The 24072-nt window shown below is 43.2% G+C and overlaps 1 protein-coding gene across 19 annotated transcripts in view; it reads left to right on the top strand.

Moving 5' to 3' along the window:
* The window catches only part of AFDN (afadin, adherens junction formation factor), a 251176-nt gene that overhangs the window by 159184 nt on the left and 67920 nt on the right, over window positions 1-24072 (top strand). For all 19 annotated transcript variants that reach the window (XM_072141135.1, XM_072141136.1, XM_072141134.1 and 16 more), the window contains 8 exons: window positions 33-176; window positions 269-467; window positions 1907-2010; window positions 6971-7051; window positions 8393-8458; window positions 14188-14261; window positions 14585-14703; window positions 22434-22622. In XM_072141135.1, the coding sequence (XP_071997236.1) occupies window positions 33-176; window positions 269-467; window positions 1907-2010; window positions 6971-7051; window positions 8393-8458; window positions 14188-14261; window positions 14585-14703; window positions 22434-22622 (976 nt within the window). The remainder of the gene's footprint in view (window positions 1-32; window positions 177-268; window positions 468-1906; window positions 2011-6970; window positions 7052-8392; window positions 8459-14187; window positions 14262-14584; window positions 14704-22433; window positions 22623-24072) is intronic.

The raw sequence follows: 24072 nt of genomic DNA, 5'->3' as shown, positions 1-24072 counted from the left end.
AATACTTTATCCGTTTTTCTGTTTTTTTATAGGCAACAACTCTACTTACCATGGACAAGTACACTCATCAAGATATCCCCAATATTAACAACACCTGCTTTAAGTTAAACTCTTTGCAACTGCAGGCTCTTTTGACAAATTATCACTGCGCTCCCGATGAACCTTATATTCCTACGGTAATTATCAAAAGTAATGTAAATGCTTAAGAATTATAAATATAAATTATCATGGTGGTATCTGATTTCCAATAACGCTTATTTTTATACAGGAGCTAATAGAAAGTGTCAGGTCAGTTGCCGAGAACACTGCTGATGAATTGGCTCGCAGTGATGGACGAGAGGTTCAGTTGGAAGAAGATCCTGATTTACAGCTGCCTTTCTTATTGCCAGAAGATGGTTATTCTTGTGATGTGGTCAGAAACATTCCTAATGGTTTGCAGGAATTTTTGGAACCACTGTGTCAAAAAGGTGTGTTTTGAGTAAAAGGTAGAAACACACTTGGTGATTTTAAGTATTAATTATGGCATGGACTCTTACTGAATATACTCATGTATAAGCCAACAAAAAATGTGCTGAAAACGCTAACTCGGCTTATACTCGAGTCAATGAAAAAACCTCTGTACTCGCCTTTCCGACGGCCTGTAGGTCCTCTTCTGTCTTCAGCTCTGGCTTTGTCTTTTGTTCCCTGCGACTGCATCACGCTCAAACCATGACGTCAGCAACTTGCCAACATTATAGTGTGTGCGCTGCCACTGGCACGCACTATGCTGTGAGCAAACGGCTGACGTCATGGTGTATGCGACGGGTCTGCGTGGGAAGCTGAAGCCAGAGCCAGAAGTGAACCTGCGGGGAAGCGTCAGAAAGCTGAGTACAGAGTTTTTTTTGTTTTTTTTTTATTTAAAGGCTGGGCGGGGGGTGCTGAAGATGTGTTTGAAGATGCATCATATGTTTTGCAGATATAAAGTTTCAAATGACCTAAATAGAAATGGAACTTGTTTCATTAAGCAGCATCTTAATTGATGGTGCAACTTAAGCAATTCACATTCCTAAAAGGTCTGATAAAGAAGTTCCATTTACACCAGAGTGTAGAAATTATAAATAAAGTAAAACTCCAGCGCAGAAAATGTTAATGGAGAGACTACTGAGTAGACATTAATAATACCGAAGACCCCAGTGCATATATCTTTTTTGGCTCTCCTCCTGCTCCTTGTGCTTTACCAGATGATAATCTCTACACCTTGTGCTGGTCTGCTTTGTGTCCTGACGCTGGATGTAGGAGCTGATGTCAGTACCAGAGCAGAGCTGCATTTAGAGCAGAAGTGTACCCATAAGCGGGGAGTACAGCAGAAAAGTTAATACTGCTCCAGGGGGTCCTCTACTGTTCTGGATATTAACCCAGATTTGTCATAAAAGAAACAGAACTTTTCTAGATGATCATGACAACCATTCAGAGCCCAGCTTTAATTTCCCCCCAGCAGTTTATAAATTGAAAGCAGAGTACTGATTTAGTTTTTAGTATTGACACAATTTTGTTCTATCCAAGAAGTGTGCCCTTGTTTAAAGTAATAGATCTTGTATGAAACGAGTAACAATTAAGCAAGATGGTTAATGAATCCTCCCTTTTACGTCAAACACCAGAATTCACAATGTCCAAAATTTGTTGCAACATTGGGCCTCCTAGTAATTTGTTAATTTTATGCCAAAAAAATGCATCAAAATTTGGTGCAATTGATTTTATTTTATTTTTTATTTTTTGCAGAGAGCTGCGGTGCTTGGCCCATGACCACATTTTTTAGCACATGTCCTATGACTTCATAAACTCTAAAAATTGGTGCAGTTACACCAGCCTTCTCCTACATTTTTGTATAAAGTGTTTAACATTGGCCTCTTTGTTATTTTTCAACCAGGATACTGTAGACTTATCCCTCATACGCGATCACCTGGCACTTGGACAATTTATTTTGAAGGTGCTGACTATGACAATCACCCTCTGACAGAAAACACAGACGTGGTAAGTTGCTGTATTAAGTTTATTTAATCACAGTTTATTAAATATTTGGAACTATGATATGAACATGATAAAACAAAGAATGGAACTGTCTCGTTAGGGTTAAAAATAATGTAATGTAAAAATACTTTTATTATATTAACCATATAAGTCAGTCACATGGGTTAAAACCAAACAGAGGAGTGAATTTTTGAATTATTTTTTTTTTTTTGGCTAAATAAATGTATATTTCAAAAAAATGTATTAACTCACAAAGAATAAAATGGCAAAAAGCACTAAAACTGTTGATATCTAGGAGGTCATTTAAGGGAAAGGAGCGCCATTATACGCAGATTTGCTTTGTCACATTGTATTAGCTATGACATTTTTATATCTGTGGTATTGTGGACATATTATAGTTTTATATGGTTGAAAAAAGACACGTGACACAAGTTTAACCAAAGAAGGGATTGGATGAGGAAGGGATTTAAAGAAAACAATTCTATATAACATAACCATCAATGTTATTTAGGTTTAAAAAGGCATCTAGACCCTTCTTGAAGCTCTCTGCTGTCCCTGCTTTGACCAGCGCCTGAGGCAGGCTATTCCATAGATTGACAGTTCTCATAGTAAAAAAAAGCCCTGTCTCTGGTAATTAAACCAAATAATATGTATATATTATATAATACTGTTACTAGGAAGTACAATTTTGTTATGCAGAATGTAAGCTCTTATGTAGCTCTGTACTCGAAAAAAAGTTATGGATTTTTGCAGTTGGGGATCAAAAAATAGAAACGCTAAATGTAAGAAGTCCATTTGCAACAAGGGGTTAAATGCTTCTTATATCCCTTGATGAAAAGTTTTGAAAATTGAATCGTTCTCTTGGGGGAATGGGTTTCGGCTATTTTATAACATGTCATGGCACCTGAAAATTGAAATCAAAATATGCCCTACAAAGGCTCAATAGCACTCCTTCCCTCCTTTGTCCCCGACATGTGCCCAGGCAACGGATTACATCCACATAAGGTGGATGCTCATACTTAGAAGAAACTGCTCAATATATTGGTGCTTTTTCTTTTATTCAGCTTGGGTTGGAAAATTTTAGGGCTAATTGAACATATTAATGACAAATAGGAAATTTATTGTAAAACCTTAATTTTGTTTTCTGTAAAATGGTTAATCAGCTTGCCATGTGCTGTTTTGAAAAGTGTGAGGGGTAATTTTATATAATGGGGTTATTTGTCAGGGTTTCTATTTATATGACTTATACAAAAACCGAAATAAATTTAAAATGGTCCCCAAAATAATTAATTGTAACATTTTCTTGAAAATGTGAAAAAAAGCTATTTAATTTGTGATCTTTCTAGCGCCATAATAAAACAAAGGAAACATACGTAAAATGACTGCAACAAAAAGCTGAGATATGGTAAATGTTAATTAGTAACTAATTTGGGTAGTAAGAATATTACCGTATATTTTTGAGTATAAGCCGAGAACCCTAATTTTAACACAAAAACTTGAAAAACCTATTGACTCGAGTATAAGCCGAGGGTGGGAAATGCATTGGTCAAAGCCCCTCAGTATATAGCCTGCCAGCCCCTGCCCCCCAGTATATAGCCTGCCAGCCCCTGCCCCCCAGTATATAGCCTGCCAGCCCCTGCCCCCCAGTATATAGCCTGCCAGCCCCTGCCCCCCAGTATATAGCCTGCCAGCCCCTGCCCCCCCAGTATATAGCCAGCCCAGCCCCTGCCCCCCTGTAGGGCGTAGCCGGCCCAGCCCCTGCCCCCCTGTAGGGCGTAGCCGGCCCAGCCCCTGCCCCCCTGTAGGGCGTAGCCGGCCCAGCCCCTGCCCCCCTGTAGGGCGTAGCCGGCCCAGCCCCTGCCCCCCTGTAGGGCGTAGCCGGCCCAGCCCCTGCCCCCCTGTAGGGCGTAGCCGGCCCAGCCCCTGCCCCCCTGTAGGGCGTAGCCGGCCCAGCCCCTGCCCCCCTGTAGGGCGTAGCCGGCCCAGCCCCTGCCCCCCTGTAGGGCGTAGCCGGCCCAGCCCCTGCCCCCCTGTAGGGCGTAGCCGGCCCAGCCCCTGCCCCCCTGTAGGGCGTAGCCGGCCCAGCCCCTGCCCCCCTGTAGGGCGTAGCCGGCCCAGCCCCTGCCCCCCTGTAGGGCGTAGCCGGCCCAGCCCCTGCCCCCCTGTAGGGCGTAGCCGGCCCAGCCCCTGCCCCCCTGTAGGGCGTAGCCGGCCCAGCCCCTGCCCCCCTGTAGGGCGTAGCCGGCCCAGCCCCTGCCCCCCTGTAGGGCGTAGCCGGCCCAGCCCCTGCCCCCCTGTAGGGCGTAGCCGGCCCAGCCCCTGCCCCCCTGTAGGGCGTAGCCGGCCCAGCCCCTGCCCCCCTGTAGGGCGTAGCCGGCCCAGCCCCTGCCCCCCTGTAGGGCGTAGCCGGCCCAGCCCCTGCCCCCCTGTAGGGCGTAGCCGGCCCAGCCCCTGCCCCCCTGTAGGGCGTAGCCGGCCCAGCCCCTGCCCCCCTGTAGGGCGTAGCCGGCCCAGCCCCTGCCCCCCTGTAGGGCGTAGCCGGCCCAGCCCCTGCCCCCCTGTAGGGCGTAGCCGGCCCAGCCCCTGCCCCCCTGTAGGGCGTAGCCGGCCCAGCCCCTGCCCCCCTGTAGGGCGTAGCCGGCCCAGCCCCTGCCCCCCTGTAGGGCGTAGCCGGCCCAGCCCCTGCCCCCCTGTAGGGCGTAGCCGGCCCAGCCCCTGCCCCCCTGTAGGGCGTAGCCGGCCCAGCCCCTGCCCCCCTGTAGGGCGTAGCCGGCCCAGCCCCTGCCCCCCTGTAGGGCGTAGCCGGCCCAGCCCCTGCCCCCCTGTAGGGCGTAGCCGGCCCAGCCCCTGCCCCCCTGTAGGGCGTAGCCGGCCCAGCCCCTGCCCCCCTGTAGGGCGTAGCCGGCCCAGCCCCTGCCCCCCTGTAGGGCGTAGCCGGCCCAGCCCCTGCCCCCCTGTAGGGCGTAGCCGGCCCAGCCCCTGCCCCCCTGTAGGGCGTAGCCGGCCCAGCCCCTGCCCCCCTGTAGGGCGTAGCCGGCCCAGCCCCTGCCCCCCTGTAGGGCGTAGCCGGCCCAGCCCCTGCCCCCCTGTAGGGCGTAGCCGGCCCAGCCCCTGCCCCCCTGTAGGGCGTAGCCGGCCCAGCCCCTGCCCCCCTGTAGGGCGTAGCCGGCCCAGCCCCTGCCCCCCTGTAGGGCGTAGCCGGCCCAGCCCCTGCCCCCCTGTAGGGCGTAGCCGGCCCAGCCCCTGCCCCCCTGTAGGGCGTAGCCGGCCCAGCCCCTGCCCCCCTGTAGGGCGTAGCCGGCCCAGCCCCTGCCCCCCTGTAGGGCGTAGCCGGCCCAGCCCCTGCCCCCCTGTAGGGCGTAGCCGGCCCAGCCCCTGCCCCCCTGTAGGGCGTAGCCGGCCCAGCCCCTGCCCCCCTGTAGGGCGTAGCCGGCCCAGCCCCTGCCCCCCTGTAGGGCGTAGCCGGCCCAGCCCCTGCCCCCCTGTAGGGCGTAGCCGGCCCAGCCCCTGCCCCCCTGTAGGGCGTAGCCGGCCCAGCCCCTGCCCCCCTGTAGGGCGTAGCCGGCCCAGCCCCTGCCCCCCTGTAGGGCGTAGCCGGCCCAGCCCCTGCCCCCCTGTAGGGCGTAGCCGGCCCAGCCCCTGCCCCCCTGTAGGGCGTAGCCGGCCCAGCCCCTGCCCCCCTGTAGGGCGTAGCCGGCCCAGCCCCTGCCCCCCTGTAGGGCGTAGCCGGCCCAGCCCCTGCCCCCCTGTAGGGCGTAGCCGGCCCAGCCCCTGCCCCCCTGTAGGGCGTAGCCGGCCCAGCCCCTGCCCCCCTGTAGGGCGTAGCCGGCCCAGCCCCTGCCCCCCGGCCGCTCGCTAACATGTAGTGTGTGCCGATGCCGGTGAACATAGTAGTGTCAGTTGTGATGGATTGAAAAGGACTCGCCAGGAGTGCGGGAAGGGGGGCGCATTAGATGGTATGTACCCCGTTTTTTTTTTTCTTACTAGAATATAAGCCAAGTTAGGGGTTTTCAGCACATTTTACGCTCGAGCATATATGGTAGTTTAAAAAAAAAAGGGTGAGCTTGACAAACATTTTGAAAATTGGCTTTTTTCAAAATGTTAATTTTTTCAATCAATAAATTCGAAATATATATATATCCAAAACCAATTGGGTAAGTAAAAGCGTATTACCAGATAAAGTGACACAGCAATTTAAAAAAAAAAAAACCTAGCTGGCTGTGAACTTTTTCTTACCAAACAGTAAGATCTTTATGCCTGAAGGAATCAATACAAAAGTTATCTTGTTACTGACGTCAACAATTTTGAATATAGAACCACTTTTAATATGCCAACTAATTCAGTCAAAATAAGGCAAAATTGAAGTAAAGATTAGTCAATAAACTGAAGTTTGTTGCGCAAATATATATTATTCACAACATATGTGAAGTACCGTATATACTCGAGTATAAGCCGACCCGAGTATAAGCCGAGGCCCCTAATTTTACCAAAAAAAATGGGAAAATCGATTGACTCGAGTATAAGCCGGGGGTGGGAAATGCATTGGTCACAGCCTCCCCGGTGTATATAGCCCGATAGGCCCTGCCCCAGTGTATATAACCCCCCACCCCCGTTGTGCAGCACAACAATGCCATTGTAGCGGATGGATCGCACAGAAGATCTACGGGGGCTGCCAGAAAGGCGAGTTTTGATTTATTTTTTTGGCTCGAGTATAAGCCGAGTTTGGGTTTTTCAGCACATTTTTGTGCTGAAAAACTAGGCTTATACTCGAGTATATAAGGTATGTGTAGATATTATTTAGATACATTTACTTCTGGAAAAAGGGCACAGCTTCTCGGAATGTGAACTAAGAAAAAGAAAATTGTAAGTGTGTCTTTGATTTAATTTTTGTATTCAGTCTGTTAAATTTATGTAGAATTTTGCCTTTTAATTTTGTCCCATGTTGATTTTTCTACTATTTTAGCCACTGAGAAAAGACCCTGAAATTATCACTGTGACTTTAAAGAAGCAAAACGGTATGGGATTAAGCATTGTAGCAGCAAAGGTAAGTCGACACAATGTATTGTCATTGCATTAACTTCAAGTAGTTATTATGTTTGCTACTGAGTTCTGACTTTAAAGGGTACTGTCTCTAAAATGTCATAACTCCGGGTGTTGAGACGCAATTAATCAAAAACCTGGAGACACCAGAGCTTATCAATTTTGGTCATATTATTGTCCAGATGAACAGCCAACAAGACCACTACTATGGGAGGGTGTATAGGTAAGATACATAACATAACTTTTCTTACCTTTTTCCCCACCCCCTGGGTAAACTCTCCATGGCTATATGGTCCTGGACTCTTTGCTCTTTGGCGCTAACTGTTTTGGGTTGCACACGAAGATAAGTTGTTTGAAAGATGTTAAGGGCCTTAGATAAAGACATATATATAGATATAGACTGAGAGACTTATGGAGAGAGGGGGGCGGAGAGGCGTATGGAGAGAGGGGGGCGGAGAGGCGTATGGAGAGAGGGGGGCGGAGAGGCGTATGGAGAGAGGGGGGCGGAGAGGCGTATGGAGAGAGGGGGGCGGAGAGGCGTATGGAGAGAGGGGGGCGGAGAGGCGTATGGAGAGAGGGGGGCGGAGAGGCGTATGGAGAGAGGGGGGCGGAGAGGCGTATGGAGAGAGGGGGGCGGAGAGGCGTATGGAGAGAGGGGGGCGGAGAGGCGTATGGAGAGAGGGGGGCGGAGAGGCGTATGGAGAGAGGGGGGCGGAGAGGCGTATGGAGAGAGGGGGGCGGAGAGGCGTATGGAGAGAGGGGGGCGGAGAGGCGTATGGAGAGAGGGGGGCGGAGAGGCGTATGGAGAGAGGGGGGCGGAGAGGCGTATGGAGAGAGGGGGGCGGAGAGGCGTATGGAGAGAGGGGGGCGGAGAGGCGTATGGAGAGAGGGGGGCGGAGAGGCGTATGGAGAGAGGGGGGCGGAGAGGCGTATGGAGAGAGGGGGGCGGAGAGGCGTATGGAGAGAGGGGGGCGGAGAGATGTCTCCATATGAAAACGCAAAAACGAAAAAGGGCTGCGTTGGGAAGGGGTTAATTGAAACTTTATCTAAAAAGTCACTGTCACGGGTGGTCCCGCGACCCATATCGCAGGTTACGGGCTCACCCATGCCTCTCGCCCTCCACCAGCGCGTCGCGCAACTTACGGGTCCCAGCTGCTGCTCCGTCCTCTTTGTTCCCGGCAAAGAAGGGGGAAAAGAAAATTAAATATAACATTAAATTATGAAGCTTTCAATGTATCACCCCAAAAAGTGACATTTTTAAATGTACATTACTTATGCGACTGATCAACATGAAATTGTATTAACAGACACCATATTAAAAAATACACCTTGTGTTTTTCTGCAGGGTGCTGGGCAAGAGAAACTTGGCATCTATGTAAAATCTGTAGTGAAAGGAGGAGCTGCGGAAATGGTATGTACAGTTATATCATTTGTCTACTAAAACTTATTAATAATGTTATTTTTTTCTTTTTGATGCCTTTTGTTTAGATGCTTATTGTAAGACTTTAGGGAAAAAAAACATCTAAATCCTAAAAAAATTTTCCACCATAGTCTGGACCAAAAAGCGCACTGATTCAGTTCCCTATTTAACATTGCTTGTATGCACAAATGACCATGGGTTATCCAAAAAAATCTGCACTAAAATTAAAATGTAATTTTTTACAAAATGTGTAATCCATGGTTTAAAAAAATCAAAAACCTACTCTGAGTTTAGAGCTGTAATGGGACACTGGTAGTTCTATAAATTGCTATGCAATATGATGATTAATAGCACTACCTCCCTCATTGTACTGTTTGCTATATTCTATATCTTATGTTTCTGTGTTATATTGTACACTATAATTTACCACACTCAGGGTTAATACCAATAATATTTATTAACACACTAGAAGTATACAATGTTAATCACAATACCCACAAACCCACAGAATCCAACCCACAACAATGCATATAAACACACACACATATAATGATCTTTACACCTACCTTATATACTCGAGTATACGCCTAGTTTTTCAACACAAAATTTGTGCTCAAAAACCCTAACTCGGCTTATACTCGAGTCAACTAAAAAATAAAGACAAAACTCACCTTTCTGACGTCACCCGTAGGTCCTCTTCTGTCTGAGACAGAAGAGGACCTATGGGGGATGTCGGAAAGATGAGTACAGTGTTATTTTTTTTCCTACTACAGGGGTTGGGCAGGCTGTATGCTACAGGGGCTGGCAGACTATATACTGGGAGGCTGTAACCAATGCATTTCCCACCCTCGGCTTATACTTGAGTCAATAGGTTTTCCCAGTTTTTTGTGTTGAAATTAGGGGTCTCGGCTTGTACTCGGGTCGGCTTATACTCGAGTATATACGGTAACTATCCCTATTATTACAGAGAACGAAGGGGGACAGGGAGATTAACAGGAAAGCAGGGGTATAGAGGTAGGTATAGGTAAACAGGGAAGCAGGGGTACAGAGATAGATACTCAGCCCAATCCGGGAAGGTGATATAGTCTGTGGGGTGATTCTCCTAGCTCCTTCTCCCTTCCTTGCTGGTATTCAAGGCAGATTCCTTCTTCCTATCCTAGTTGGTCTCCAGGGAAGATTTTCTCCTCTCTATCCTCCACTATCATCCCCTTATAAGTCTGTCCTCTGTCCCTTCCCCCAAGATGGTGGACAACAGATGTTTACCCTTCATATCTTGTATGTCCATTTGGTCACCCATTCAGCCCCCCTCAGGTGGGAAATGACAAAAGACCCTAGATTCCCATCTAGACATATAGTCTCCGAACAACTGGCCCTGGGTAGTTAAACAACCTGGGTAGTTAAACAAAAGGACCTGGATTCCCATCCAGATATAGAGATATAAATTGTCTCCTAATAACTAACATTGTAAACAAACATGGCCGCCGGAGCAGCGCTGCATTCAGCTTCCGGCCGGCCGTGGCCGGGTACGCCTATCCGTCCCTATACACAGCATTGTGTATGGGGGCCGGAAGGTTGTCGTGTCCGGCCGGAAGCTGAATGCAGCGCTGCTCCGGTGGCCATGTTTGTTTACATGGCGCCCGGACCGGAGCGACATCAGCGCTGGATACGGGAGGGCACCAGAAGGTAAGTACAGCTTTATTGTTTTGGGCAGCCCGCTCCTGGCCACTTTTTTTTTTTCTAAACTCGGACAACCCCTTTAAATTGTCGCATTGGCACTTTGTCAAAAATATGTGTGTTGTTGTTGTGGTTTGTGCACTCAGTGCCTAAAAGGCTTGCCATCACTGCTATAGGCGATATGTGCAGATGTTTTACATGTTATGCTCCTGAGGGTGGCTCGTTTTTAATTTACTTTATTTTTCACTCCTTATTATATTTTACGTTTTAATGTTCGTGCTGAATAGGCAGGTATTTTTGTCACCCTAATGTGATGTGTACATAAATCTCGATGTCTACCTGCAGTGCAATATAAGGCTTATTGGTCTAATGATAAGCATTCTCCAGACAGTAGTAATAACCCGCATAATAGGGCTGTGAAATTTTTTAATTTTTTTTACTTAACAGCTTGCCCCAAAACTTGCCAGTCGATCAAAACTGTTGATAAAAACACACACAGTCAATGGCATATTTGAGGACTTGTATTCCAGTTTTCTGGGGTAAAAACCTCTCCATTTGAGACTCTCCAGCACCTCATTCTGGCAGGGCATTGTTCACAATGAAGCAGTAGGCCCTCTGTCTCCTTTGCAATCTGCTAACACTGTGGCACAATAAGCCAGTTACACCTGAGAACATCCTAGTTGATGTTTTGCGATAGCAGGGTACTTTTGATCATTTAGATGTTTTCTTGGTCTCATGATGTCAAAATGTGAAAAACATGATGAGGAAAACCGTTAAATACATTTCCATGTTAAATTAGAATTTGTATCAAACATGATGGAAAAAACACCCAGGTACAACCAATAATTTAGGATTAAACAAATTTTCAGGTTTTTTTTTTTTCATAACCCGAGACATTTTTTCCCAAGGTCCACAGTTTCTCGAATATGCCACTTATTTGCCCTTTTTTATAGAATTTGTTATATTTTTTTTAAGTGATCAAAAGGTCTTACAGTCCTTAAAATAACATTATTAACGTCATCAAAAGTCGGAAAAAAAGTTATTAGCGCCGGAAGATGGCAAAATTAAAAAAAAATCTTTGTACAGGAGGTTTTAATTTTTGTAAATGTATGAAAACATTATAAAACCTATACAAATTTGGTATCACCGTAATCCTACCGATAATGAATAAAGTAGACATTACAGTGAAATCCGTAAAATCCAAGCCCACAAGAATACGTCGCTAATGTGTTTTTTCACTGAATTTGGATTTTTTTTCCTGCTTCCCATTACACGGCATGGAATATTAAATACCACCATTTTGAAGTGTCATTTGTTACGCAGAAAATAAGCCATAGCACAGCTCTGTACATGGAAAAATAAAAACGGCATCGGTGTGAAGGGGTTAAAGAGGGCTCATGGGCTGAGCCCTCTCCATAGTCAATGAGAGTTTGCCGGCGGTGATCGAAGGGTCAACACTCACGAAATGCATGGGCTGAGCCCTCTCCATAGCCGGTAAGTCTTTGCTGCATATTGCAGCAAAGGCTTACCGGTAACACCCACGATCGGTGCTAGCACCGATCGCGGGTTTTTTTCACAGCGTGAAAAGTACCCTAGGGAGTCTGAAAAATAGTATAAATAAAAATTTTAAAAAGTTTAAAAAAAAAAAAAAAATTATAACAAAAAAATCCTGAAATTTCAAATCACCCCCCTTTCCCTAGAACTGACATAAATATAAATAAACATTAAAAATCATAAACACATCAGGTCCGAAAATGCCCGATCTATCAAAATATGTTAACGGTTTTTCAATGCGTTTAACCCCATAACGGAAAATAGCGCCCAAAGTCGAAAATGGCACTTTTTTGCCATTTTGAAAAATATAAAAAAATCTATAAAAAGTGATCAAAAGGTCGTACAGTCCTAAAAATGATATCATTGAAAATATTATTAAATTTCGCAAAAAATTACACATCCCACAGCTCCGTACACCAAAGTATAAAAAAGTTATTAGTGCCAGAATTTGGCAAAATCAAAAAAATAATTTTCATTTTTGTAAATGTATGAAAACATTATAAAACCTATACAAATTTGGTATCCCCTTAATCGCACCGACCCAAAGAATAAAGTAGACATGTCATTTGGGGAGCTCAGTGAAAGACGTAATATCCAAGCCCACAAGAAAATGGCGCAAATGCGTTTTTTCACCATTTTCATTGCATTTGGAATTTTTTTTCCCACTTCTGAGTACATGGCATGGAATATTTAATAAAATAAAAATTTAAGGTACTGTATGGTAACATTTACAGTAAAATGGACGATGGTAATGTTGTTGTTGTATGCCTTATGTTTATGAGCGACAGTTTTCCTGCTGTAAACCTGCATGTCATAAGAATTTAAATTAAAAAAGGACCATGTTAAATTCAAATCTGTTTTTTTTTTAAATTTTTACCGGTGTTTTGTATGCGTTGGAAAAGGGGTAGTCTTATACGGCAAATATATCTTAAACTCTATATTTTAAACAGGAAAGTAGGGGGGTAGTTTTATACGCCGGAATATATATTTAAAGGGGGACACAAACAATATCATCAATTTTTATTTTGGATTTTTAGCACTTTCTTTCCCCCCGCTGATTGTAATGTAAAACTAATATTTTATCTTTATATCAACATGATTCCACAATGATCAGGGAGATTAGTGTGAGGAAGTCAAGAGAAACCATGATCTAAAGCATGCCGCATCAAATCTCTGGTCTGGTGTTGACAGTGTTACTGTAATGTACTGATCATTTGTTAATCTGACAGTAACTATTAATAGCACAGTGTAGCACTTTCTACTTCAATTTAGTCAAACATTATAATGCTGATGGTTATGGATCTTCACAGTTCTTAAATTATTAAAAATTTATCAAGAATAAAAAAAATGGGTAGAGGTTGTGGCTATTAAAATACAATAAATCCCTTATACTTTACTTACCTGGCCAATTGGTACAGAGGCCATCGTTGAAGTCACCACTGCCCTCTGTATATAGAGATTGACAGTGATGGGGGAGCTGGAGGTAAGTACAGGAGATTTTTAGTTAAAGATTATTAAAGTTGACTGCTCAGACTGCTTCAGCAGGTGAGGAGGAGGGATAGCTCTGTGTGTGTGAGGTGTGAATGAGTTTCTCCGCCTTTGGGAGAGTGATGCCTTCTGTGACGCGACATACGGGTTTGGTATGGCATTACTGACCGATGTTTGTCTCCAATATTGATTTCTTTGTACTGCTAACCCTAACTTTATGATTGTGCCTTATACTTCCCTGAGGCGGATGTTGTTGCCTTTTGTGCATTGTTGTAATTTTGAAAAATGAAAAATAAAATCTTTAAAAAAAAAAAAGAAAAAAAGATTATTAAAGTGAATCTGTTACTAGAGTGCTATTTTTGTCCTGGGACAGGTTGCTATAGACAAAACTACTGTATATGCCAAACATGTTTTTAAAAGATGTTTGAGTTATGTGGTGTGTGAAATAAAGTATTTGAAACTTTACCTGGCCGCCTGCCAGATGCCTCAATTGAGTCCCCGAGAGGCTAATTTCAAATGACAACTCCAGTCTGCTCTATATATTATAGACCAGACCACAGTTGTCATTTGAAGTTTTTGTCTCCTGGACATTTGGCAGGGAGCCACGTAAAGTTTCACCTACTTTATTTCAAACAACATATAACACAGACCTTTTAAAAAAAACTTAATTGCCATATACAGTACTTTAGCAATCTGTTCCCCTGATAAAAATGGTGCTCTTATGAACGGTTCCCTTTAATTTGTCAAGTTACTTTTGAGCCTGTGTATATGAATAAACAACTCCGTTTGTACTGATGTCAATGTACTTCTGAACTCTTTGTGTGTTTTAATTAATTTCAAATTATTTCCAATTGCTTATTTAATATATTATTTGTATATATTAATTCTATATAATCCTGCAAAATCTGTTACCCAGAAATTTGTAATGGAACAATTGAAAGCTAGTCATAGTTTTAGGAAAATTTATTTATCTTGATTTTTTTTTTTTTTTTTTCAAATCCTAGGACGGTCGTCTAGCTGCTGGAGACCAGCTTCTTAGTGTTGATGGAAGAAGTTTGGTGGGACTTTCTCAAGAACGGTAATACTAGCAAAGAACTTCTAAAATATAAAATTTTTTCTTCATTACATATTTTATAGGTTTCAATATGAGTTCAACAACCAAAAATGTGTTTAGACTTTTTCTGTAGTCATAAGCAGAAGTTTGAACAACATTTTACTCTAAAGTTTAAATTGTCCTATGGAGATTTGCCGATTTAATGTGTCTTGCAGAGTACTTCATGTTGCAGCAAGTTAGTTTGTACAATGATAGAAAATAACTGTCTATTTTTAGAGTGGTCAAACCAATTTTTCTTAAATTTTGATTTAAGGTTGATTTCTTAAATCTTCTTTTTCCTTCAACAGGGCTGCTGAACTTATGACAAGAACAGGTTTAGTTGTCACTCTTGAGGTAGCAAAACAAGGAGCAATATACCATGGACTAGCAACGTTGCTAAATCAGCCATCTCCATTGATGCAAAGAGGTATTATTATTATTATTATTATTATTATTATTATTATTATTATTATTTTTTAAAAATTGTGGAAAAAAGTTCACGTTCCAACTCTATCAGAATATTTAATGTGCCAATTGCTATGCATTCTCTTCTATGACAAAGCTTTTCAAACATAGATGTCTATAGTGCTGCTTGGAAGTACTGCAGATTACAAACTCACAAGGCACAAGCAGCTCAGTAACCGGTAAAAATAAAAAAAAAAAATTATGGATTTTTGAGCCGGCAGCCAATGGAATGCCCAGCGAGGTGCGTCCGATGAGTGCTGTGAGGTTTTCCAAGTGGAGCACGCATAGTCAGCCAACTATTTTATAGAGGTGGTGCTCTGCTTTGGTCCTGGGCAACTTGCGAGCTGGGTCCTTGCCCACACTTCCAGCAGAGACGGAAATGGGGTACCTCTTCTGTTTGGAGATGTGAGGGGTTGGAAATTTAAAACAGAAGTCTCAGATGGCTTTTCTGCTGCCTCCCTGTTGCCACAATGGGTGTGGAGGTGGAAGTTAAGGTACAGCCTTGACCCGGCCTTTCTGATGGTCTCCTACGTTTGTTCTATTTTCAAGTGAAGAGTCCCCATGTATAAAATCAACCAGAAAGTCTCATTGTGAATGTAGAGTCTGTCTTAAGAGTCTGCCATCTTGTGAATAATGCATTCAGTGGATTGTAATGCAGGAGAATGAAGCCTTATGTCATTCTTTCCATGCTTTTATCCTTCAAGAAGTGCAAAATTCTGTTTAATCTGCTTCTAAGAAGACTGCAAGATCCCCAAATTCCATTGATGTTTCTAGAAGGTCTAATGATTTTGATTTGGAGATTGACTCAGATGGGGAATTGATTTCTGAAGTTGAGGAAGATCAGTCGGGTAGACAGTTGTTCCCTATTGAGGATCAGATCAGCTCGTTAGAGCCACTGTGGAACTAGATAACGAGAAACAATAGCATTCTTTGTGTGCTTCTCCTCGGCAGCTACAAGGTTGAGTCCTGAAACACAGCATTGGGGATTAATATTGGATGCCTGTAAAATAGTTAGTGTTAGTATACACTCACCGGCCACTTTATTAGGTACACCATGCTAGTAACGGGTTGGACCCCCTTTTGCCTTCAGAACTGCCTCAATTCTTTGTGGCATAGATTCAACAAGGTGCTGGAAGCATTCCTCAGAGATTTTGGTCCATATTGACATGATGGCATCACACAGTTGCCACAGATTTGTCGGCTGCACATCAATGATGCGAATCTCCCGTTCCACCACATCCCAAAGATGCTTTATTGGATTGAGATCTGTTGACTGTGGAGGCCATTTGAGTACAGTGAACTCATTGTCATGTTCAAGAAACCAGTCTGAGATGATTCCAGCTTTATGACATGGCGCATTATCCTGCTGAAAGTAGCCATCAGATGTTGGGTACATTGTGGTCATAAAGGGATGGACATGGTCAGCAACAATACTCAGGTAGGCTGTGGCGTTGCAACGATGCTCAATTGGTACCAAGGGGCCCAAAGAGTGCCAAGATAATATTCCCCACACCATGACACCACCACCACCAGCCTGAAGCGTTGATACAAGGCAGGATGGATCCATGCTTTCATGTTGTTGACGCCAAATTCTGACCCTGCCATCCGAATGTCGCAGCAGAAATCGAGACTCATCAGACCAGGCAACGTTTTTTCAATCTTCTACTGTCCAATTTCCATGAGCTTGTGCAAATTGTAGCCTCAGTTTCCGAGCAGAAGACCCAGTGTGGTCTTCTGCTGCTGTAGCCCATCTGCCTCAAAGTTCGACGTACTGTGCCTTCAGAGATGCTCTTCTGCCTACCTTGGTTGTAACGGGTGGCGATTTGAGTCACTGTTGCCTTTCTATCAGCTCGAACCAGTCTGCCCATTCTCCTCTGGCATCAACAAGGCATTTCCGCCCACAGACCTGCCGCTCACTGGATGTTTTTTCTTTTTCGGACCATTCTCTGTAAACCCCAGAGATGGTTGTGCGTGAAAATCCCAGTAGATCAGCAGTTTCTGAAATACTCAGACCAGCCCTTCTGGCACCAACAACCATGCCACGTTCAAAGGCACTCAAATCACCTTTCTTCCCCATACTGATGCTCGGTTTGAACTGCAGGAGATTGTCTTGACCATGTCTACATGCCTAAATGCACTGAGTTGCCGCCATGTGATTGGCTGATTAGAAATTAAGTGTTAACGAGCAGTTGGACAGGTGTACCTAATAAAGTGGCCGGTGAGTGTACGTTTCAATATGTACAAGTGCATGTTGTGTGTACGTGTGTTTGTGTATGTAAATTTAGGTTTGTAAGTGAATGTGTGTATGTATGTGTTTACATAAACGTATATATATATTCGCCTCTGACTTGTTTATGTGCACAACTGTTATTTTTGACCATGCTCTATTTGTTTCATTGGCTAGCACACAGTCCCATGTATTTCTATGGGCTCATACCCAGGTTTTCAAGGCTCTGTGTTTGAGTAGATTGTCAGCGCTGCAAAATCGGAGCAGGTCATATTTCTTTGCGGCCAAAGCAGTCTTGTCTACTGTCATCGGTGTGTGAGTTGACCTCGCACAACAGCAGCAAGTAAAAGACCGTGACTTTGTTTGCCCTCTGAGAGCAGTCCATGGTTATATGCAGGTAGTCTTGCTGTAAAATGGCATTTGTCACATATTTGAAAAAAGAAGTATCAAAACATTTATCCCTATTAAACTGTTTAACACATTAAAGAAAATCATTTGATTTGATGCATTATGAACCAAACATACCTTGAGATTGCTGTAGCTACACTGATGCAGGATAATACATATCTTGGTTAATCCCTGTGTCGAGTGGTTTTGTTGAAAAAACTATTATAACATACAGGACCTTGGGAAAGCTGGGTGAGGCTGGCTGCTGTACATAAACACATTACACATTGAACTCATTAAAATCATCTTTATGCTTAAGTGGCAACCACCAGAGAATTGGCACTTGAACAACAGGTACATTTTTATAATTCCTGAAAACTCTTACAGGCCTGAGGCCCCCAAACTTTATGCAGCCCAGGGCCCATGGTAGCCTTAAGGTGCCTCTGGTACTATTGTATGTATAACCAGCATGGTATGTATAAGCTGGCCTGCAGACGAAGGCAGCGTGCAAAAACTAGTGTGGGTGTCAGTCATCCAGGTAGCCGCCAGCGTCCTCGCTGACAGGTAAAAGTTGGTTATATTTGTTGATTGTACTCTGTATCACCTAGCACCAGTCTCCTTTTTCGCATGCTAGCAATTAACTTGATGTTAGAATGTGTTTGGGTTGGAATATACTCCAGACCATAAAATGACCGTTGTTTGATAATTAATAGGCCAGAACACTATACTCTATGTTTGTAAGATTGTGGATGAAGACTTGGTGTGTAACATTACGCTGGCCAGAGGCTCATTGTAATGAATGTGCTGCGAAAATGCCATATATTGCAATACAGAAGTTAATGTACCCTAGATGGTCTAAAAAAATAGTGAAAAAAAAAATAAAATAAAAAGTTTAAAAAATAAAAAAAATTAATAAAATATTAAAAGTTCAAATCACCCCCCTTTCCCTAGAACGGATATAAAACATAATAAACAGTAAAAATCACAAACTTATTAGGTATCGCCGCGTCCCAAAATGCCCGATCTATTAAAATATAAAAACGGTTATGGCCGGCGGTGACCTCCGAAGCGGGAAATGGAGCCCAAATGTCCGAAATGCGACTTTTACACCTTTTTACATAACATAAAAAATGAAATAAAAAATTATCAAAATGTCGCACAGACCTCAAAATGGTAGCAATGAAAACGTCGCCTCATTTCGCAAAAAATGACCCCCACACATCTCCGTGCGCCAAAGTATGAAAAAGTTATTAGCGTCAGAAGATGGCAAAAAAATGTTTTTCTTTTTTGTACACATTCGTTTAATTTTTGAAAATGTCTTAAAACACAATAAAACCTATATAAATTTGGTATCACCGCGATCGCACCGAACCAAAGAATAAACTAGGCGTGTTATTTGGAGCGAAGAGTGAAAGTCGTAAAAACTGAGCCCACAAGAACGTGAGCGTTTTTTTTTTTTTACATTTTTCCACATTTGGAATTTTTTTTCAGCTTCGCAGTACACGGCATGTTAAAATAAATAACATTACGGGAAAGTAAAATTTGTTACGCACAAAATAAGCCCTCACACAGGTCTGTACACGTAAAAATGAAAAAGTTATGGATTTTTGAAGTTGGAGAGCGAGAAATTAGCCGAAAAACCCTGCGTCCTTAAGGGGTTAAGGGCCTATTTTTTTTTTGAGAAGAGTTGTTCATTTTAGCAGTTTTATTTTGGGGTACGTAACCTTTTTTTTTTACTTTTTAGAGCATTTTGTTAAGGGTATTAATAAAAAATTACCTTTTTCGGAAAGTTTTTTTGGGTTTTATTTTTACTGCGTTTACCGTTCCGGTCCAATAATGATTGTGTTTTATTACACATATTGTTAAGGAAGTGCAGATGCCAAATGTGTGGTTTTTTTGTGTATTTGTGGAGGGTTTTTTTATAAAGTGTTTGTATGGGAAACTGACATTTTAGCTGCTTATATTTTTTTTTAAATATATTAATGTTTTAAACTTGTGTTTTTTTTTTTTTAAACTTTTTTTACTGTATGCAAACTTGAACCAGCGATGCTCTGATCCTGAATGAAGGGGAAATATGTATACTTTGTCATACTAATTTCCATTGTTTGATTTTAACATGATAGTGTATTGAATTGTTTTGATGTTATCTGCTGCACTCCACATACTTTATCACATGATTCATGGATCCTATACTTTACCATTATGTCCAGTACTATTTAGTTTTGTATTGATGGATAACCTCATACCATTTGACTTTGTAAAATCATTTTAATAATTCCTTATTTAATATTATTTACCGTATATACTCAAGTATAAGCCGACCCAAGTATAAGCCGAGACCCCTAATTTTACCACCAAAAACGTGGAAAACCTATTGATTCGAGTATAAGCCGAGGGTGGGAAATGCATTGGTCACAGACCCCCCCAGTATATAGCCAGCCTGCCCCCAACAGTATGCAGCCAGCCCAGCCTGCCCCCAACAGTATGCAGCATGCCCCCAGTAGTATGCAGCCTGCCCAGCATTAAAAAAATAAATAAACTTATATACTCACCCTCCGGTGGCCCCAATGTGCAGCGCTGCTCCCCCCATGTCCGCGCGGCTCGTCTTCTGGCTTCCGCGCCCGTCTTCTGCAACAACATGCTGGGCGCCGCCACGGCTCTCTCCTGGCCGGCAGGCGCCTAGTATGACGCGCAGCTGCTGATGTCATACTAGGCGCCGCCTGGGAGAAAAACATGGCGGCGCCCAGCATGATGTTAGAGAAGACCCGCGCGGACATCGGGGGAGCAGCGCTGCACATTGGGGCTACCGGAGGGTGAGTATGTAAGTTTAATATTTTTTAAAGTATTTTTTATACTCTTATTGACTCGTGTATAAACCGAGGGGATGATTTTCGGCACATTTTTTGTGCGCAAAAACTCGGCTTATACACGAGTATATACGGTATATAGCGCAGACAGATTACACAGCGCTGCACAGAACTTGCGAAAGCAGTTCTTATTAATTTTTTTTACCCATTTTTCTCTTATCAATGTGTATTTAGTAAGCATTGATTTTATTTATTTTCTTTAACCCCTTAAGGACGCAGGGTATTTTCGCTGATTTCTCGCTCTCCATCTTCAAAAATCCATAACTTTTTCATTTTTCCGTGTACAGAGCTGTGTGAGGGCTTATTTTGTGCGTAACAAATTTTACTTTCCCATGATGTTATTTATTATTTCATGCCATGTAGTGGGAAGCCGCAAAAAAATTCCAAATGTGGAAAAATTGAAAAAAACTGCATGTGCGTCATGTTCTTGTGGGCTCAGTTTTTACGACTTTCACTCTGCGCTCCAAATAACACGCCTACTTTATTCTTTGGTTCGGTACGATCGCGGTGATACCAAATTTATATAGGTTTTATTGCGTTTTAATAAATTTTCAAAAATTAAACGAATGTGTACAAAAAAGAAAAAAATTTTTTTGCCATCTTCTGACGCTAATAACTTTTTCATACTTTGGCGCATGGAGATGTGTGAGGGGTCATTTTTTGCGAAATGAGCCGACGTTCTCATTGCTACCATTTTGAGGACTGTGCAACATTTGGATCATTTTTTATTGCATTTTTTATGTCATCTAAAAAGGTGTAAAAGTCGCATTTTGGACATTTGGGCGCCATTTGCCGTTCCGGAGGTCACCGCCGCCCGTAACCGTTTTTATATTTTGATAGATCGGGCATTTTGGGACGCGGCGATACCTAATGTGTCTGTGATTTTTACTATTTATTATATTTTATATCAGTTCTAGGGAAAGGGGGGTGATTTGAACTTTTAATATTTTATTATTTTTTTACATTTTTTAAACTTTTTTTTTTCTCTTTTTTTCCACTGTTTCTTAGACCCTCTAGGGTACATTAACCCTAGATGGTCTGATCGCTCCTGCCATATACTGCAATACTACTGTATCGCAGTATATGGCATTTCTGCACACTATACATTACAATGAGCCACAGGCTCATTGTAATGCATGTGCAGAAGCCATGTATCCTCGGGTCAAACGAAGACCCGAGGCTACCATGGCAACCGATCGCCGCCCCCCGATGACGTTCGGGGGAGCGGCGATCGGAGGTAAGATGGCGGCACCCACGCGCCGCCAAATTTAAAGTGCCGCCGGCGACTTTGCCGGCGGCAAAGAAGAGGTTAACACCCGCGATCGGTGCAAGCACCGACCGCGGGTGATAGCGATGGGTCTTTGCTGCGATATGCAGCAAAGCCCATCTCTGTATGAAGAAGGCTCAGCCCGTGAGCCTTCTTCATACAACCTTCACAGCTCCGTGGCGGATATATCCGTCACGGAGCGTGAAGGGGTTAATCAATCTCCTCCGTCATGTGAAATTGAGCAGAGAAGAGTCATAGAATGCCTCAGATGTTACCTCTAAATTTAACACATGACTTCAGACGCCACTATTATTGGTTCTGTAGTACAGGGAAACAAGCTTTTGGTGTCATATCTTTAACTGCCTGTATTTTCAGTTCTGTATCTCACAGTTCCACAACCACAAGTCATCTGAAAGTTGAGATTCTTCTCTTTAATATAAAACCAAAAGATGTACTATAGAACTGAATATAAGAAAAATCTGTATCTTCTCAATGTGAATTTTTTTTTATAGGTGAAATTTCACATAAAGTGTAAGGGTAGCCTAATGGGTGGTGGCAGAAGTTTAATGGGATAAAATCTAGTAATACTGTCTTTTAAGCCCATTCTCTATGGAATCCGAGATGTCACCTGGCCCTTAACCTGTCAGAATTCTAAACTTGAAGCGGGATGTAGCATGTGGATGGAATAAAATCCCATCAACCATGCTGTGACTATCAATTAGTTCTGCTGATTCTCCTGCTGTTTACCCACAATGATTATGGCCTTTTTTTTTTTTTGTTTTATTTAGAAAAAGGTTTATAAGTGACATGGGTCACAAAAACCCTGCTAGATACAACTTTTCCTTTTCATATCTACTCTATGTAGAAGTGAATCCTTAAAAAAAAAACATGTGTATGCTGTTACGGTAATTGCTGTATATAAAGAAACAAAATTTGTCTTTTAGATCGTCGTGGCTCAGGGAAACCTCGACCAAAAAGTGAAGGTTTTGAGCTTTACGGTAACAATGGTCAGAATGGGTCTCCTGAAAGTCCCCAAATTCCTTGGCCAGAATACTCTGAACCAAAGAAATTACCAGGAGATGATCGGCTGATGAAGAACCGTGCTGATCATCGTTCAAGTCCCAATGTAGCAAGTAAGCTTAAATGGTTCTCAACATTTTTAACAAACTTTCTTTTTTAAATAAAAGCTTTGTTATGTTGGAATGTTTGTCTGGAATTTCTCCTTACATCCTTTCTGGTAAACTGAAACCTCAGAAAGCTTTGCAAAATTTCAGAGTGAAAGTCAGTTTACCTACAAGTTTTATGGAGTAGTAAATGCAAGAAAATGTATCTAGGAGTCAGCAACAACGGCTTGGTCTCCAACCATGTGGCTCAGATACCATTTCAAATAAGATACATTACCCGTCCCTTGTGCTGTCCGACGATCATGGACTCCAGCGCGTTTCACTAAGATTGTGCGCCCGATTTCCTGCTTGTGTCGCTCAGGTCTGCCGCAGTTCACAATCTTCTTCCTGGTGCATGTGAGTGCGACACAAATTCAAATGTTAAATCCTGCGCTCAGTTAGGATTGTCCGATGGCCCGCCCCCCTGATTTGTGTTGCATGAAAGCCAGAATTCGATCGCTTGCGCCACAATCCCCTTTTAAATGCGATGCAAAACGGTAATCGTCAGAATTTCCGATGTTTGTGCGGTCCGTGGACCCTTAGTAAATGAGCCCCATTGTTTTGTATTTACTTGTTTCTATACTCATTTGGAGCACTCATTATGCACTCTTTCTCATGCCATCTCCTTTCCTGATTAAAATGACTCTCAATTAAATTTCAGCTGAGTTCCTCTTACTAGCTTAAAGGAAACCTACCATTTAGAATGGCAGGGGTAAGCTGTAAGTACCGAGCACCAGCTCAGGCTGAGCTGGTGCCGGCACTTACTTTCGTTAGTGTTATAAACCGCGGTATCACGGTTTTAACACTTTTTAAACTCTAGACCAGAACAGGCTTTGGCGCTACGTGCGCAAGAAGCCTCTCCTGCGCTAAAGTTTAAAAAGTGTTAAAACCGCGATACCGCGGTTTATAACACTAACGAAAGTAAGTACCGGCACCAGCTCAGCCTGAGCTGGTGCTCGGTACTTACAGCTTACCCCTGCCATTCTAAAAGGTAGGTTTCCTTTAACTGAAAAACTCCAGAGTTGTGTGAAGTTTTAGCCATGCTGTCCTTTAGAAACAGGATAGCTGACCTTGAATACAACCAGTGGCCAGAAATGTTCTATTAAGCCCTGGCTGATCACAGGGATTCAGTGTTCATTACTGAAGGAAAACTATTTCTTTGTGCAATCACTCTAGCAGTGGTGGCCAAGGACAACAATCTGGTTTCAACATGGGACAACATGGCTACATTCATGGAAAATTATATTCACACAGATAATTATTTTAAATGGCATTTAATTGAAGATATGTGTTTTATACGGCAGATGAATTCATTTAAATGTCAATGCCCATACGAGAATACCCCTTTTAATCTTCATTTCCGGTCATACAAGTAGATTTATGCAAATTCTATGTTAAGGTAGATAAAAACTAAGAATGC

The sequence above is a fragment of the Engystomops pustulosus genome, chromosome 3, assembly GCF_040894005.1.
Source record: "Engystomops pustulosus chromosome 3, aEngPut4.maternal, whole genome shotgun sequence".
Classification (NCBI taxonomy): domain Eukaryota; kingdom Metazoa; phylum Chordata; class Amphibia; order Anura; family Leptodactylidae; genus Engystomops; species Engystomops pustulosus.
This window is presented reverse-complemented; position numbering and strand designations above follow the sequence as displayed.